Consider the following 16,807-nt stretch of genomic DNA (forward strand, 5'->3'; position numbering starts at 1 on the left):
CTTGGAAAAAAAACAAAATCTGAACAAGATCTATCATACCTGTTATGTCACAATTCAAATTGCTCATGTCAAATGTATGCAATCTGTGGGGTCCAATATTACTCACTCACATGGATATAAATTGACTCCCTCTGTAACTTGTCGTTCATATTTATCAGTTTATTTCATTCTCAGGATATGTGTGGCACTGACAAGGCAACAGTAATTGCTTCTCTCTTGTTTCCATGTGCTGGATAGTGACAGTTAGGGTTTTCCTTGAACATCTGCAGTCTTTGCTTAGGTAGGGGATTCTAGGATTACAGCCTAAGCATAATGAAGGGGTGCTCAAGTCAGGATGATGTATGACATGGAAGACAACTTGTAGGTGATAATATTTCAAAGAGCTTTTTTGCGCTTCCTATTGGTTAGTGACCATGAGACTGGGAAATCCTGCCACAATTAAACTTTTTCATAAAGGGGGTGGGCGTGTATGAACAAACTCCCAGAGAATGTGATAGAATCACAGAATCACTACAGTGTGGAAACAAGCCATTTGGCCCAAAAAGTCCACACCTACCCTCCACACAGTCACCCACCCACACCCATGACCCTACCCTATTACTCTATCCCTGACAAAGGCACCTAACTGACACATCCCTGAACAACATGGGCAATTTAGCATGACCTAATCTGCACGTCTTTGGACTGTGGGAGGAAACTGGAACACCCGCAGGAAACTCACACAGACACTGGGAGAATGTGCAAACTCCAGAGAGCTGACAGAGGCAAGAATAATGACGATATATAACAGACATTTCATCAGCTACATTAATAGGCAAAGTTTAGAAAGAAATTATCAAATGCAGGAAAATGGGACAAGTTCAGTTTAGGAAACCTAGTTGACATGAATGAGTTCGGCTGAAGGGCCCGTACTGTATGGCTCTAGTTGTGGGGAATTGTTATATTTTACTTTATTGATGATTTATGCCAAAGCCTTATTGGAAATGTTTAGTATTGAGTCCATTGATGAGGACTGTAATATGAATTTCAAAGGGCCCTTAACAATATGGGCTATGACAAAAAATCTGGGAGAATCAAGAGAGAAGCCTTTTTCAATATCTGGAACAAGTAGTTGAATTTTCCAACAAGATTTGATTCTTGTTAGAGAACCAGCATTGCTTGTTATCAGTCTCATTAATTGCAAATAACTTACAGGACAACTTCTGCACTTTAATGTTGCATCTCAGAGTGCACCAGCAGCTATCATTGTAATGCTACTGCAAGGACATTTTGTGCATCATGGACTGAACAAGGCTGCACCTCAGGGCTGTCCTCCAAGCCCCAACTCCCTTAGCACTCACACACTTAGCACCCACTTGGATGCTCACAGCATCCCTTCCTTGCCTTTTGTGTAGCATGTCCCCTCAGCCAGATCCACCAGGATTACAGCCGTGCTATATTGCCTTGGGACAGGTATAAAGTGAGGAAGCTTTTCACGGTGTCAGTAGTCCTTAGCCAAATCAAGGGAACACTTTTCAGTCAGGGTTCCCAGTAAGTCAAGGTCATTGTCCAAAACCAGTCCAGGATTTGGACATGGTCAGTCAGCTACTGGGGGCGATTAGGTTTGGGATCCTTTCATTGTAAGGTATGTGGAGCCAAATATTAGGGCTTTCTACCACTTTTCTTGGCTCTTTCTGCACTTGTGTTGGACTGTTTTCTCCTTCAATGAGAGAAAGGATTGTAGGAAGGGAGGTGAAAGTGGAAGGCATGGCAGTCAATGTAGGTGCAGGTGAGAAAAGTTAGTGAGGCATCCTGAAAGTTTGACTGGGCATTAATGAGCTCATACAGGGTTAGTGATGTGAGGAAAATGAATGGGTGATGGAAAATGTTGCATCTGGTAATGAGAATTGTAGAGCATGAGACTATGTGAAGTGAAAGAGATGGACTGTGTGTGAGGTGGCAGAGAGCAGATGGTGGAACTTTACCTGACAGAGTAGAGGCGGTCATCTCACCTTTTTACAGGGCCAGGCATCCCTCCAGATGAAACTCCTTGGATGCTGCCTCAACTGCTGTGCTCTTCCAGCACCACTGATCCAGAATCTGGTTTCCAGCATCTGCAGTCATTGTTTTCATCCCTCCAGATGGCTGAGACGGCACTCACCCTGGTGGTAGGGTCTGGAGTAGTGGCCTCCTATGTGAGTTCGGAGAACAAGGACTCTCTGCTTCTACACCACTCCATTTAGAACCTCCAAGACCTTATCCACAAAATGGGGCATTAATTTCCCTCTAAATGCTATGCTTTGGGGAAATGTAATGAACTGTGTGAGGCAACTAAGGACTGGGTGCCCAATGGTCTTTTAAAGATCGTGCCATCGACAGTTCTGTTCCATTCAGGGATATCCTAGTAATGATGAGCTCTTCCAGCTACAGCGAGTGGCAAACCAGTTTAGTATTAGACAACAGGGGTACTCCATAGGAGTGTGGTTATACTTAAGGAGGCAAATTCAGGATGATAGTGTGAGAAAACTCACCAGGCCTCGTGTAGAAAAACCCTTCATAAAATTCAATGAAAATGACATATCTAAAATGTCATAAGAATCAGTTCAATATCTTTAATATGTATTTCTTCTTCCTGATCTTAAAGCTCACCTCACCTCCTTAACCAAGAATTTACATAGTCCTCCTAACTTGTCCCCTGACTCAGGTGTCTGTGTTTGTCTTAGAATGGAATCCCTACAATGTAGAAACAGGCCATTTGGACCAACAAGTCCACACCAACCTTCCAAAGAGTATCCCACCCAGACCTATTCCCCTATTCTATTACTCTACATTTCCCCTGACTAATGCAACTAGCAAACATATCCCTGAACACTAGCTTGGCCAATTCACCTAACCTGCACATCTTTGGACTGTGGAAGGAAACCCACGCTGACACTGGGAGAATGTGCAAACTCCTTTGAGCATCTTGTAAAAATTTATTGCATTAAAGCTGCTATATAAATGCAGATTCTGATTTTGTTTTCACTACTCTTCTGAAAAATACAGCAAGGGAAATTTAGAGTAGGGGAAATGCAATACTACCTGGTGGACATGTAGATTTTTTTCCAAATTTCTCTCCCAAAACTAATGGTTCTAAGTGAAAGTCATTTGTCCAGATTCTTATTACATCCATAATGAATGTTCATCTTTCCTGTATGGACCTGGTATCAATGTAGGCTATTGGTAGGTGATTCAAGTGCATGGGACATCATCTCCAAACCTAAATATGTCCACACCCAACTTTCCTAAAAGTGTCACTAGATAGCAGTGAGATTTTACATTTCTGACTTTTACACTGTTTGCATTCACAATGATCATGGTAGATGTATTGTGTTTTTCTCCTGTTCCTACTTTGATCACCGATCAACCAGTTGGCATACTCCCTGGTTTTAATTTTTAAAAAATTAAATATCCTATCTTCCCTGATGTCCGTTCTCCTCAAATTGGTGATTAGAACTCATTCCTTTTCCTAATATGGGATTTTGTTTGGGCTTGTTACACTGCTATTGAGTGCCTTTCCTTGTATTGAACCTGTAAATCAATCCAGAATGAATCTTATGGTCTCTATTCATTATGTTGTCCTTTTGAACGGACCGGAAGTTGACTGAAGTACTTTTAAGTGGAAACCTCTGTGGAGTAGAAGATTACGGGAGTTCGAGGTTTGGCCATTTTGCAGATTGTGAGAAGTTTAAACACAAAGCAGTTGCTCTCTTGCTTTTTAGATAAACATTTGTCTCTTATATACTTCCTACAGATTATCTAGCATTTCTAACTGAAACATAAAGTTCATCCCAGAGATTGAGAGATGACTGAAAAGCATAATGTGAAGCAGATAATGTTTTATTTCCATGACAACCATCAAAATCAATTGCTTATCAGTAGATTCTGACACTTAAGAATTCTTTTTAAATGTGAAAAACTATTGTGTGTGTTTTGAAGAAATAAATCAGCAAAACATTTAGCATGGCGCTTGAAGTGAGATAACTGTTGGTGAAGAATTTCTCATGATTGCTTCACATTTACTGGAACTGTTTGATTAATATTTCCCAGTTTCAGGAAAGGCAAGAATAATGCTCTTTTCTCTTGACCTTCATTTCTAATGGCATTGCTTTACTATGTAATGTTTGTTGGTTGTACCTTTCCAAAGTAGTCTCGGGTGTGTATGAGCCAGCTATTCAATCATGGCAGTCATCACAACCCAGTTGATTAGGACCAAACTCAATCATTAGATAAGAATCAAGAACACAGTCTGTGGATGTGCCTGAATTATTCTTCCTCTCTACAGTCCAGGAACACATTTACCTCATAGTTTATCTTATTGCTGTTTGTAGACACTTGTTGTGCACAGTCTGGCTGCTAGGTTTCCTCCATTTCAATTATAGCTACAGATCAAAAGAATTTAATTGATGGCAAAGCACTTTTGGTGTGTCCTGAGATAATGTAAGTTGCTATTCAAATGAAAAGTTTGGCCCTCAGTATCCTACACTGCCATCTGAAGTACATACCAGGTATGTGTCTACGTTTCCTGTGGCTGGCTGTTAGGAGACTGCCTGAAATTCTCACAGCAAGTCTTGGAGAAACTCAGCAGGTCTGGAGAGTGAAACAAAGTAAACAAATGTTTCAAGTCCAATATGATTTCTTCAAAGCTCAGTTCAGTTCCAGTATCCACTGTATTTTGCTTTTATTTTGCCAGATATTCTCTCCTGGACTCATAATTTGGGTGAGGTGGATAAGAGAGGTGAAATCAGTGGAAGTGGGGCTGGGAATGCCATTGAGAAGGAACACATTCAAATAAATCAATTTGAAAACCCAGGTTTTGCTGAATGAATGGCTTCTACAATCTCAAGACAAAGATGTTTTCTGCTGGTGATCAGACCCAGGACAAAAGCCTTTAATTTACCCAGGCTCCAGACACCTCTCACTTTCTTCCTGAATATAGTCAGTTTCATGCTGCCTGCTACATAGTGAGGGTTCAGTAGGCAGTTGGGTTCTCAGGAAATTAGCTCTGCATTGCTAAGCCTTTGGTCTGCAATGTTTAATCACCATTCATAACTCATTCCATGATTATTGCATTTCATATATCAGTCCATATTCACAAACAGCCACCATTACCATTATGGACTATGCCAGAGTTCTCAAACTTTTTGCTTGTGAGACCTTTTACTCATATTATAAAAATTGCTCAGATCCCCTTGTGCCACTTTTTCCTCTCTCAAGAACAAGTTACACAATAAGCATGCAAAACCATTATTATTTTATTTGTGCGATAGGAAACTTGTTGCTGGTGTTGAGATCTGATTCTAATAAGACATAGAGGTAACTTTAATTTCTCCAATTTATTTGGCTAGTTTATCGCATATTCTTCCAATGTGCTGGATTTCTTTCCAATGTGCTGGATTTCTTTTGGCATGCAGGAAACTTCAGATTCTCTGCTTGATCTGTCAGTTCTCTGTCATATTACAGAGAAGCAATCCTCTCTTGCCCAGATGTATGTTTGACCTCAATTTGCCTTTCCTATTTCCCACTAAACTTGGATGCTAGTTTTTTGTGATTCCTACAAGAGGACTCTCAAAATCTTCATTTTCTGCAGCTTTCTTCAGTCTTTCTCAATTTGAATAATATTCAGCTTCTCTGACCTTACTGACCTTACATTTTCCCATATTATATTCCATTTGCGATGTCTTTGCCCACTCGCTTAACATGTCTATACCCTTCTTGTAGACTGTGTCTGTTGTATTACATTAACTGCTGGCAATGCTAAACATTGCCATCAGTCAGCATGTGTGTTACAAGCTGACATATATTCAGATGCAAAATAACGTCCAAGTTTGGCATTTAAAAAATAAACAAAAAGCTCTGGGGCCAACCATCCCTTAGTGCTTTCCCAATGGCAATGGCTTGACCCAATGGCTCGAGTCCACTTGCCAAGCAATCCGCAAAAATTGTTGTTTTCTTTGAATATTTGTATTTTCCGTTTGTGATTCTGTCCGCGTGAATGCAAGACTAAACGCTTCATCAGCATGTACCTTTCTGCAGTTATATCAAATTATTAACAGTATGGCAGTTTATCTAGACAACTTTAAATGAGTACTTTGCCAGTAGATCACAAGATTTTTCTTCATTATGAACTCCGTGATCTTTTCTATGAAGTAATTTTCACATCAAAAGGTCGTGTTCAAAATATTGGAAAGTGCATCAAATTACCATAAAATCAAAATACATTGGGTGAGATGGGCAAATCCTCAGGAGTAGTCAAATTTCCGCTACATCTGTCTTCCGGGCGCTAAAATAGCACCAGCCCGTCGGAAGTGCGATAGTTATTGGACACGGTGTTGCAAGTTTGGGCTCGGCTCGTGTTAAACTTACTGTAGAATGCAGCCCCATCAAAAAATATTGTGGCATCATGGTCCTGCAATTGATCTGAAGTTCGCGCTTCAGAGCAAAGACAAACCTGGTCGGGATTGACGAGAGCGCCGGAGAAACTGTGGCGCGAATGTTTACCAGCGTATTTTTAAAACAAGGGGATTTCAACAAAAAAAAAACCTTGAGCTGCCTTAATTTAGCGTGCGGTGCTGTGGAGTGCCGGGGAACTGGAAGCGTCAGTGGGCGCTGCTGCAGCATCTGTTTGCAGTTGGGGGTGATAAAGGAACGAGTGAGAGAGTGAGTGAGTGCAGAGCACTCAGAATTGAGCTCCATCTCTCTCTCTCACACACACACACACACATCCACTCACTCACCTGGGATCCAGCCTCCAGGGCAAGCCGAGCTCAAATAATAAAACAAACAAGGCAAAACAATCCGGCTCAACAGATCGCTTCCACTCCACCAGTTAATATGCTCATCGCTGCCTGATCCTTCTGTCGTCGCTGGATAGGAGGGGGGGAAAGGAGGAAGAAGAAGTCATTCTTCGGTTGCTAAGGTACGGTACAGGGCAGACGATGAAGGAAAAAATGTGTGTGTATTTATTTATGTACACTGTATCCTTAAGCATCTTCAGTTGTTTGGGGTTGTTGTGATGGGTGAGTGTTCTGGCTGATTTTATTTTTCCTTAAAGATTTATTTTAAATAATACGGTTTCTTCATAATTACTTAGCCTGTCTCCTCTTCCCCTTCCCCATTCCATCTACGGAGTTAAAAATAGTTTACAGTCGGTGCGCCAATTGGGGACAGCTCAGGTCGGCGCTATGTGATATTTGCAGAATAAGATACTGAGCTTTGGCACGGCAAACACGATTACCGCTACACTCCCACCCCCAAATCCCATATTCCAATTCCTTTCTTGCTACATCTACCTTTTGCTGGTTATCATTCATTCAGATGCCAAGGGGAAGCTCCTTAATTCTCTCCTTGGAGTAGGTTCGTGAGGAAGATTTGTGTTGTTGCTGAATTATGTACTTTCTCTGCCAAGATCCCGTGAGCATGGATTGTCACCGATTTCTCTCTGCTTTTAGAGTCCTCAAGAAAGTCCTGGCATGGCCCAGGGACCAACTGAACAAGCTACATGTGGGGCGAGTGAGCCTGAAGAGACCTCTCCCAATATGTTGGTGTACAGAAAGGTAGGGGGTGTCTGTTTAATTGGGCATTCTGGAGTTTGGACTGTCTCCTCACTGGGTACTGAGGAGAGCTGACCATGGCGCCAAACTGTTTGCATCTTAAGTGGATCATGATCACGAACGTTACCTCTTGCTTCAAGGCGCCCAGTAAAAGCAGTCGGCTTACCCTGTGGCTGAGATGCTAAAGGAACCATTTGTTTTGCCAGGCTTAACCCAGACATCTCGGGATAACTGTAATGTTTAGGGAGAAGTGTTCTCCACTTGCCTTCTTGTTCAGTCTCTGAGCAGCCATACAGAATCTTTTAAAAAGGATTGGGAAGTTCTGCAGGTACTCTGACTGCACTCCCTCACTTAGCTCAGACTACTGTGAAAGCAACAGAATAATCTGTCCTTCCTGATAGCTCTTTGTGGGACTTTGCATGACTGCTGTGTTTGCCTACATTAGATAGTCAATATACTTAGAGACATTTTGGCAAGATCAGTAAGGCATTATATAAACACAAATATTATTGCATTTAAGGCTAATTGAACAATTACAGTATTTGCTTTGAATCAGAAAAAAAAGGACAAGTTATTTACCTAGAGGAAACCTAAATAGTATTGACTTTTCCTTTATTACAGCTCAGTTGTGATCTTTCAGTACACCAGTGGAAAATGCACAATCCTTGCATGATCAATATTATTAATGTCAATAATTATCCTTCCAAGTCAGGAGCTCCTCTGCTCTGTACCATTTTGTGACAGTATCAATTGGTGATTTTATTTTTCAATTTCTGATGTGAGCTGGAAAAGGCTGTTAGTTCAAATGCATAGAACCTGTTTCACCTTTGTATGGATTTTGTTAGCTCATAGTAGTGTTTGGAAGAAATAAAAGTATCTGGAAAGCCCTGTCAACACACTGGAATTAAAGGCTGGTGGGCAAATCTATAACTGAACATGGACTATCTTTAAAGGAGAGGCATTTTGCACATATTCAAGGTATGTTCCCATGAAGGGAAGAAGGAGGGCAAAGATCCAGATCTCCCTGAAGCCAAAATGTATGGGGAATATGACGAAGAAGAAAAGGTTTGCTAAGACGAATGTCAGGTGTTTCAGACAACTGAGAATCAGTTTACAGTTTGAAGGTTCAAAAGGAAATTGCAAAGCAAATAAATGAAGCAAAGAGAAAGTATGACAAGAGACTGGCAGCTAACAGAAAAGGGAACCTACAAATTGTCTGTATGCATATAAATAGTTGAAGGGTGATAGAGGGAGGAATGATCCTGTTTAGGTATCGCACAGGGAACTAAGTGGAATGAGGCAGGGGTAATTGAGGTATTATTAAGAATTTACATCTGTATTTACCAAGGAAGAAGGTACTGCATAAAAGAAGAGGCCATTCAAACCCTTAAGATTTAAAATTGATAAGGTAAGGTATTAGATAAACTGCATGTACTTAAAGCTCATAACGAACCAGGGCTGGATGGGATCAGTTCAAGGATATTGAGAGAAATGAGAGTGGAAATTGTGGCCATGGATTTCCAGTCTCTCTTAGACTCAAGGATGGTGCCAGAGAACCAGAGAATTACAAATGTTACACTCTTGTTCAAGAAAGGATGTAAAGAGAAGCCCAGCAACTATGGCCCAGTCAGTTAAATTTTGGGTATAGGAAAGCCACTGGAAGCAACAATTACAGATACAATTAGTAGTCACTCAGGTAAATGTGGGTTAATTATGGAAAATTAGCATGGATTTCTTGAGGCAAATTGTGTTAAAATATCATCTTGAGTTTTCTGATGAGGTACCAGAGAGAGTTTTACAAGAATAATGCAGTTCATGTAATGTATGTGGACTTCCAAATGCATTTAATAAAGTGCCCTACAAGTGCCTTGTCAGCAGTGTTAGAGCTCATTGAATAAAAACAATGTAGCAATGTGAACACAAAATTGACAAAGTGAGAGACAACAGAGAAGAACAGATACATCCCAGACTGCAGGAAAGTTTATAGTGAAATTCCCCATTGGGTAACGTTCAGCCTCCTGCTTTATCTTTAATGCCCTTAATGGATCTTGGTATACTGAGCACAATTTCAAAGTTTGCAGCTGAAATAAAACATGAGTTGGTTAGTGCAGAACATCCTAATAACTATGAAAAGCGGACAAGTAGCAGAAGAAATTGAATGCAGGGCTATACAAACTGATTTACTTTGGTCGGAAGGATGCAGAGATAATATCATATGAAGGATCTAATTCTAAAAGGGATGATGGAGCAGAGGGACCTGGGCATAAATGTACATATATTCATTAAAAGTGCCACGACAGGTTGAGAGAGCAGCTAAGAAAACATATAATCTTGAGGTTTATTAGTGTGTGGCATAGAGTACAAAAGTAAACAAGTTAGGTTAACCTTAAACTGCACTGGTTCAGCCTCAACTGGAGTATTACATCCAGTTCTAGCAATGATATGATAAGACTGAAGAGGCAGCAGAAAAGATTCATGAGAATGGTTCCAGGGCCGAGAATGTTCAGTTATGTGGAGAGATTGGTGAAATTGGAATTGCATAGAGATAATCATGAAGGGTCTGGACAGAATTGATGGGGATGAATGTTCCCATTGGTAGAAGGTTGAGACCCAGAGGGCATGGTCACTTCAAGCTTTCTAAAGATTGTTACCATTTACAGAAAGAATGAACTGGTCTACTGGTAAAGGTGGCCGAGGCGGAGTATTTGCACTCAGTGAATTGCTCCTTCGGACATAGAGTCATAGATACATCTAGTGTAGATGGCCTCTGTCTGTGTTTAACCATGCTGTGACTCTAGATGCCTCCTTTTTGGTGCCGAATCCTCCTGAAATACTGCTTGGCAATTCTATAAGAAAAGCCCCAGCTTGAGCAAAGGAGAATCCTTTGGAATATTGCGTGCTCCAGTTTGATAGGATTTATTTCCTTTGATACAGCATCCTTTTCACCAATGCTACAAATTATTTTAATTCACAATTTTACCTCATCTTTGAGAATTATTGGGAACTCTCCCAACTTGTTTATGTATTAGGAAAGAATAACTGCAGTTGTGTTCTGCTCCTATAAACCTATGTTTAAATAGGTGCAACATTAACTAATTGAGAGTTTTTAATGGTTTTAGCCATTTCACCGTCAACAGTTTCAAGTATTTAAGGACAATCTAGCTACATGGGAATTCAATATTGTTTCGTGAAGCAAAGATGACTGTGGTGCCTACTGAAATCTAAATGCGAGTTGTGGACAAACAGATGCATTGGCAGTGATTAATGACGAATGGCACAATGTGTGAAAGTGATCAATGCTTGGCTTTTTTAGTGGCATTGTTAACAGTGAAAGCTCAGTGAGTGGTTGCAAAATGGCACTGTTTTTCAGGACAAAGCTAATTTAATTGATTTTATGGTTATGCAAGTTTCTTGCTCCCAATTTAAGAATTTGTCAGTAGAGCTTAGCAAAGCTGGATCGATTGAGAGTTTCAGGTGAACAGTGAAATTAGGAGCATTTTTAAGAAATATGTAAATTGCCAGTCACCCCTAATTGCCTTACAATGAAAGCAACAAAGCTCAATGGATAGACAGAGTCAGCTTCATCAATATTTAATAATTTTGTCAAGTTACTCATGGTAGTATTAGTTAATATGACGGACAACCCTGTCTGTGGTAGAAAATGTATACGAATGTAGCACTAATGGCCACCTGAATTCCTTCAAAGGTGAAAGTTTGAAAAGTTGGGGCTAGGGTGCTTTATCTAACCTTCCAACCACATTTTGATTTAGCCCTTATCCCCGTGTCCCCTACCTCTCCCTCATCTTTGGTAGGTGGCATTACTCTTAATGAGGAGAAAGTGAGGACTGCAAATGCTGGAGATCAGAGCTGAAAATGTGTTGCTGGAGAAGCGCAGCAGGTCAGGCAGCATCCAAGGAACAGGAGAATCGACGTTTCGGGCATAAGCCCTTCTTCAGGAATGGGGAAAGTGTGTCCAGCAGGCTAAGATAAAAGGTAGGGAGGAGGGACTTGGGGGAGGGGCGTCGGAAATGCGATAGGTGGAGGGAGGTCAAGGTGAGGGTGATAGGCCGGAGTGGAGTGGGGGCGGAGAGGTCAGGAAGAAGATTGCAGGTTAGGAAGGCGGTGCTGAGTTCGAGGGATTTGACTGAGACAAGGTGGGGGGAGGGGAAATGAGGAAACTGGAGAAATCTGAGTTCATCCCTTGTGGTTGGAGGGTTCCCAGGCAGAAGATGAGGCGCTCTTCCTCCAACCGTCGTGTTGCCATGGTCTGGCGATGGAGGAGTCCAAGGATCTGCATGTCCTTGGTGGAATGGGAGGGGGAGTTAAAGTGTTGAGCCACGGAGTGGTTGGTCCGGGTGTCCCAGAGGTGTTCTCTGAAACGTTCCGCAAGTAGGCGGCCTGTCTCCCCAATATAGAAGAGGCCACATCGGGTGCAGCGGATGCAATAGATGATGTGTGTGGAGGTGCAGGTGAATTTGTGGCGGATATGGAAGTGTCCCTTGGGGCCTTGGAGGGATGTAAGGGGGGAGGTGTGGGCGCAAGTTTTGCATTTCTTGCGGTTGCAGGGGAAGGTGCCGGGAGTGGAGGTTGGGTTGGTGGGGGGTGTGGATCTGACGAGGGAGTCACGGAGGGAGTGGTCTTTTCGGAACGCTGATAGGGGAGAGGAGGGAAATATATCCGTGGTGGTGGGGTCCGTTTGGAGGTGGCGGAAATGACAGCGGATGATACGTTGTACATGGAGGTTGGTGGGGTGGTAGGTGAGGACCAGTGGGGTTCTGTCCTGGTGGTGGTTGGAGGGGCGGGGCTCAAGGGGGGAGGAGCGGGAAGTGGAAGAGATGCGGTGGAGGGCATCGTCGACTACGCCTGGCGGGAAATTGCGGTCCTTGAAGAAGGAGGCCATCTGGGTTGTACGGTTTTGGAACTGGTCCTCCTGGGAGCAGATGCGGCGGAGACGAAGGAATTGGGAATATGGGATGGCGTTTTTACAGGGGGCTGGGTGGGAGGAGGTGTAGTCTAGGTAGCTGTGGGAGTCGGTCGGTTTATAGTAAATGTCCGTGTCGATTCGGTCACCCGAGATAGAAATGGAATGGTCTTGGAAGGGGAGGGAGGAGTCTGAGATGGTCCAGGTGAATTTGAGGTCGGGGTGGAAGGTGTTGGTAAAGTGGATGAACTGTTCAACCTCCTCGTGGGAGCACGAGGCAGCGCCGATACAGTCATCGATGTAGCGGAGGAAAGGGTGGGGGGTGGTGCCAGTGTAGCTGCGGAAGATGGACTGTTCCACATATCCTATGAAGAGGCAGTCATAGCTGGGGCCCACCTATGAAGAGGCAGGCATAGCTGGGGCCCACCCATGAAGAGGCAGGCATAGCTGGGGCCCACTCTCAATGAACTTTGCATGCAACCTGAGCTCTCATGATGGTTAATTTGTGAAAAATATAACTCAGATGATTTGGTGATGGTGGGGGCAAAAGTGAAATGTTGCAAGCTTGCAATGATTCCCCATCCCATCCTATGATAAACTGGCCACCATGGCCAAAGCAAAACCTTTACAGGTAGTTCTCCTATAACACAATTGTTCCTGTGCAACAGCGTGTTATAGAAAATCATACAATATAAATAATAGGGCCAATAGGAAAAACAGGGTTAGGGGCCAAAAATATCAGTAAAAATCAAAACAAAAACAATAGCCTAACATAAACTATAGCACGGTCTAAGTAAATCTTTAAATCATATATTTTAGTGAAATAGTACAGTAAATTTAACACTTTAACACTAAAATCATTGACTACAGCTCTTCATCAGAAAGTACACAATCACGTAATGCTGACGAGGAAGTCCAGTCCTCCTCAGGATACCCCCCCAACACCCCCATCCTGGTTTGAAATAAAGTTTTGTCAAAATATAGACACCAATTCCCAGTTTCAAGCTCAATTCCAAGGCTTGCAGAGCTGATTGCATCCCTGTATTAGCTGAACACACTGAATTTGCATTTTGTAGACAGAGGAACGTGAGGCTGCGTTTTGCTGTTCAGGAAAGTGCCGGGGATGGAATCGCGTAACAGTGAACGGGGAGTTTGCTTTGTATAAAAACAAGTCCACAGTTCTCAAATCATATTACAACCAAATCGTATTTAATAAACACAGGTTATAATAGAACTACTGGTACTTTTTAAAAGCTTGAATTTCCTTCTGGGGTTGTTGGGAGAGAAGCTAAACAAAGAGTGTTGCCCCCACCCTGTGTCTGGGTGCCAATCTCCAGGTACCTGAACTGATCGCTGATGCTGGAGGAACCTGGAAGCTGACTGGAATATTCCAGTCAGTTTCCTTTACTCAGCATCAGTTTGGCTCTTAATAAACTGGATTGCCAATGTAAACAGGTGGTCCTGTTCCTGCCTCCACAAAAGTGTCAGAGAGGCGGCATGGAGTTAAGGGGCTGGCATACAGAATTGTTTTTAGTTCCTGTCTGCCTCTGATCTTGGCCCCAGTGGGGACTAAACTTTCAGCTCCAAGGGTCTGAAGGGTGCTTATTATCATATTCAAAGGGACACCGCATTGCTTCAATACACAGTCAAATAGTGTCACATTGAGTTTTACTGTCTGAAATTTTATTTCCAATTGCTTTCTCTTTATTTATTTCAATGTAGCCCTTTTCTCCTACAACAAGAATAATTTGCATTTGTACAGTGCCATTTAACTGTACAAAATATCTGGATGTGCTTGACAAGGGCATTGCCAAACTAAATTTGGCTCTACATTATCTGCCGTAGAAATCACATCTTTTCTGCATTTATCTTGAATTCTTTTATTGTAGAATTTGCTGTCATACGTTCATTTCTAAAGCGGGGGAGACTAAATTACCTGTTTTGAGCATAAGGGAAAGGTGACTCACAAACGTTATCCTGACTGTAATGATAAAAAAGCTGCTCTTTATGTAGAAAAGTGAATGCTTTGATTTTCCGGTGCAGGGTCCTGTTAATACCATTCTTTGAAACTGGGAATATGTACAATACACGTACGATGCACACAGGTAATTCTTGATGTGTGACCCTGGAGAAATACCTATTTTATTTACAACCACTTTGACTCATTGTTCGTTCATTGGTACACTATCAGCCATTTGCAGCACATTTCATGAAGTGTTTAATTTTGTAATCCATGTATCTGGAAATAGCTAATCTTTTATTGACGAAATATAATATGTTCAGTAATCTAATACCTAGACAATTAGATTTCATAAAATTTGCTTTCGTGCTATTCATCATTACATCTCCCAGCTCTTTTTATCTGCAGTAAGTGCAACACAATAATTGCAAGCATCAAATTACTGAATTCTAAATTTCGTATTGTATAAGTAATGAACATTCTTCATGACATAGAAGTTATTTGTGGACATCTCTCACAGATTAATCAGAGTCCTTGTTCATGCTCGCATTACAAATTATAATTGTAGCTTGTTTTTATCCGAATTAATTTTGCTTTCTTCTGTGAACACGAACAGCTTATTGAGAATGAATTGTCAGGCTCAACAACTATATTTGTGAATTGCAATTTTGACAGACAAGATCGTTTTCACAGGTGAACTGTATTTTTATATTGAAACTATAAATAAACAAAACTAGCAGTGCTACCCAAGCAATGCAGCAGAAAGAAATGGTTTTGGAAATAGTGAAGTTAAACCTTCTGCCACCATTCTAATGGTCTATTTTTGTTACGTATTCACTAGGTAACTAAATGTCTTATTTCTCTCAGAGGAAGGCAGAGATGATACCAGACTTAAATCCAAACAGTTTAATTACAGAACTATAAAACTTATTTGGAACTTCCACAATCTTTTTTGCCGGGAGCTCCAGACTCTTTCTGGATGTTTCCATAAGACATAAGAGCAGAATTAGGCCATTCAGCCCATCGAGTCAGCTCTACCATGTGGTCATAACTGATATGTTTCTTAATCCCATTCTCCTACTTTCACCTTATAACTCTTGATCCTCTTACCAATCAAAAACCTGGCTATCTCTGTCTGAAATTGGTTATCACTGCTGACTCACAGCACCAGGGTCCCAAGTTCGATTCCAGCCTCGGGGGACTGTCTGTGTGGAGTTTGCACATTCTTCCCGTATCTGCGTGGGTTTCCTCCAGGTGCTCCAGTTTCCTCCCACAGTCCAAAGACGCGCAGGTTAGGTGAATTGGCCATGTTAAATTGCCCGTGGTGTTAGGTTCATTAGTCAGAGGGAAAGTGGGTCTGAATGGGTTACTCTTCAGAGGGTCGGTGTGGACTGGTTGGGCCGAAGGGCCTGTTTCCACACTGTAGGGAATCTAATCTAATCTAATCTAATCTAAATACACTCAATGATTTGGCCTCCACGGCACTCTGTGGCAATGAGTTTCACAGATTAACCACCCTCTGGCTGAAGAAATGCCTCCTCATCTCCGTTCTAAAGGGTTGTCCCTCCCTGCTGAAGCTGTGCCCTTGGGACCTAGTCTTTTCTCCTCTTAAAATAAAATTTATGCAATTTTCTTTCAGATTACTAGCTAGCCTTCTCTCCTATTTCATCTTCTCCCGATCTTGTTGCTTTCTCAGTTATCCTCTGCAGGTCTTTAAGGGCTTTCGAATCCTCTGGCTTCCCACTAGTCCTGCCCACATTCTTTGCTTTCTCTTTTGCTTTGTCCCTGAGTTCCCTTGCCAGCCCTGGTTGCCTGATCACCTCCGTAGAATGTTTCCTCTTCCTTGGGATGAAGTTCTGCTGTGCCTCCGGAATTACCTCCTGAACTCCACCCACACAGGTTCCACGCCTTCTGACTCTACATCACTTTTTTCTATCAATTTATTTTCATTTTTTTATTCACAAGGTGACCCCACCCTCTCTCCCCATCTACCTGTCCTTTCAATAGGACCTGTTTCCTTATTTTTTAGTTCCCAGCCCTGATCATCTTGCAGCCACCTCTCCGTGATGGCTACAATATCATACCTTCCAATTCCAATCTGAGCTACAGGCTCATTTACCTTGTTTTGTGTACTGCGTGCATTTAAGTACGACAGCCTCAGTCTTGCATTGATTTCCCCTCCTTCTTATAGTTGTCCCATGATCTGCTGAGCCTGAAGTTAGGTTCCTGACCCTTTTTACACACATTATCCTATTACTTGTTCTGGAATCTTTAATAACCTCTGCAGATCCCCCTGCCTGAACTTGAATTTATTTCCATTAGTTTCCACCCCCCATTATTTAGTTTGAAGCCTAA

The 16,807-nt window shown here is 42.0% G+C and overlaps 1 protein-coding gene across 3 annotated transcripts in view; it reads left to right on the forward strand.

Annotated features, from left to right (window-relative positions):
* Positions 1-6,322: 6,322 nt before the first annotated feature.
* LOC122553806 (regulator of G protein signaling 6-like) overlaps positions 6,323-16,807 on the forward strand; it is a 618,547-nt gene continuing 608,062 nt past the window's right edge. Inside the window, exons 1-2 of one of the 3 annotated variants that reach the window (XM_043698155.2) lie at positions 6,323-6,937; positions 7,470-7,574. In XM_043698155.2, coding sequence (XP_043554090.2) covers positions 7,491-7,574 — 84 coding nt within the window. In that variant the 5' untranslated portion in view covers positions 6,323-6,937; positions 7,470-7,490. Of the gene's footprint in view, positions 6,938-6,965; positions 7,038-7,264; positions 7,375-7,469; positions 7,575-16,807 lie in introns of those variants that run through there. The other 2 variants (XM_043698156.2, XM_087990093.1) reach the window with 2 other exon arrangements.

The sequence above is a fragment of the Chiloscyllium plagiosum genome, unplaced genomic scaffold (genome assembly GCF_037043375.1).
Source record: "Chiloscyllium plagiosum isolate Xiang-an unplaced genomic scaffold, Cpla_swu_hap1 HiC_scaffold_8, whole genome shotgun sequence".
Taxonomy (NCBI): Eukaryota; Metazoa; Chordata; class Chondrichthyes; order Orectolobiformes; family Hemiscylliidae; genus Chiloscyllium; species Chiloscyllium plagiosum.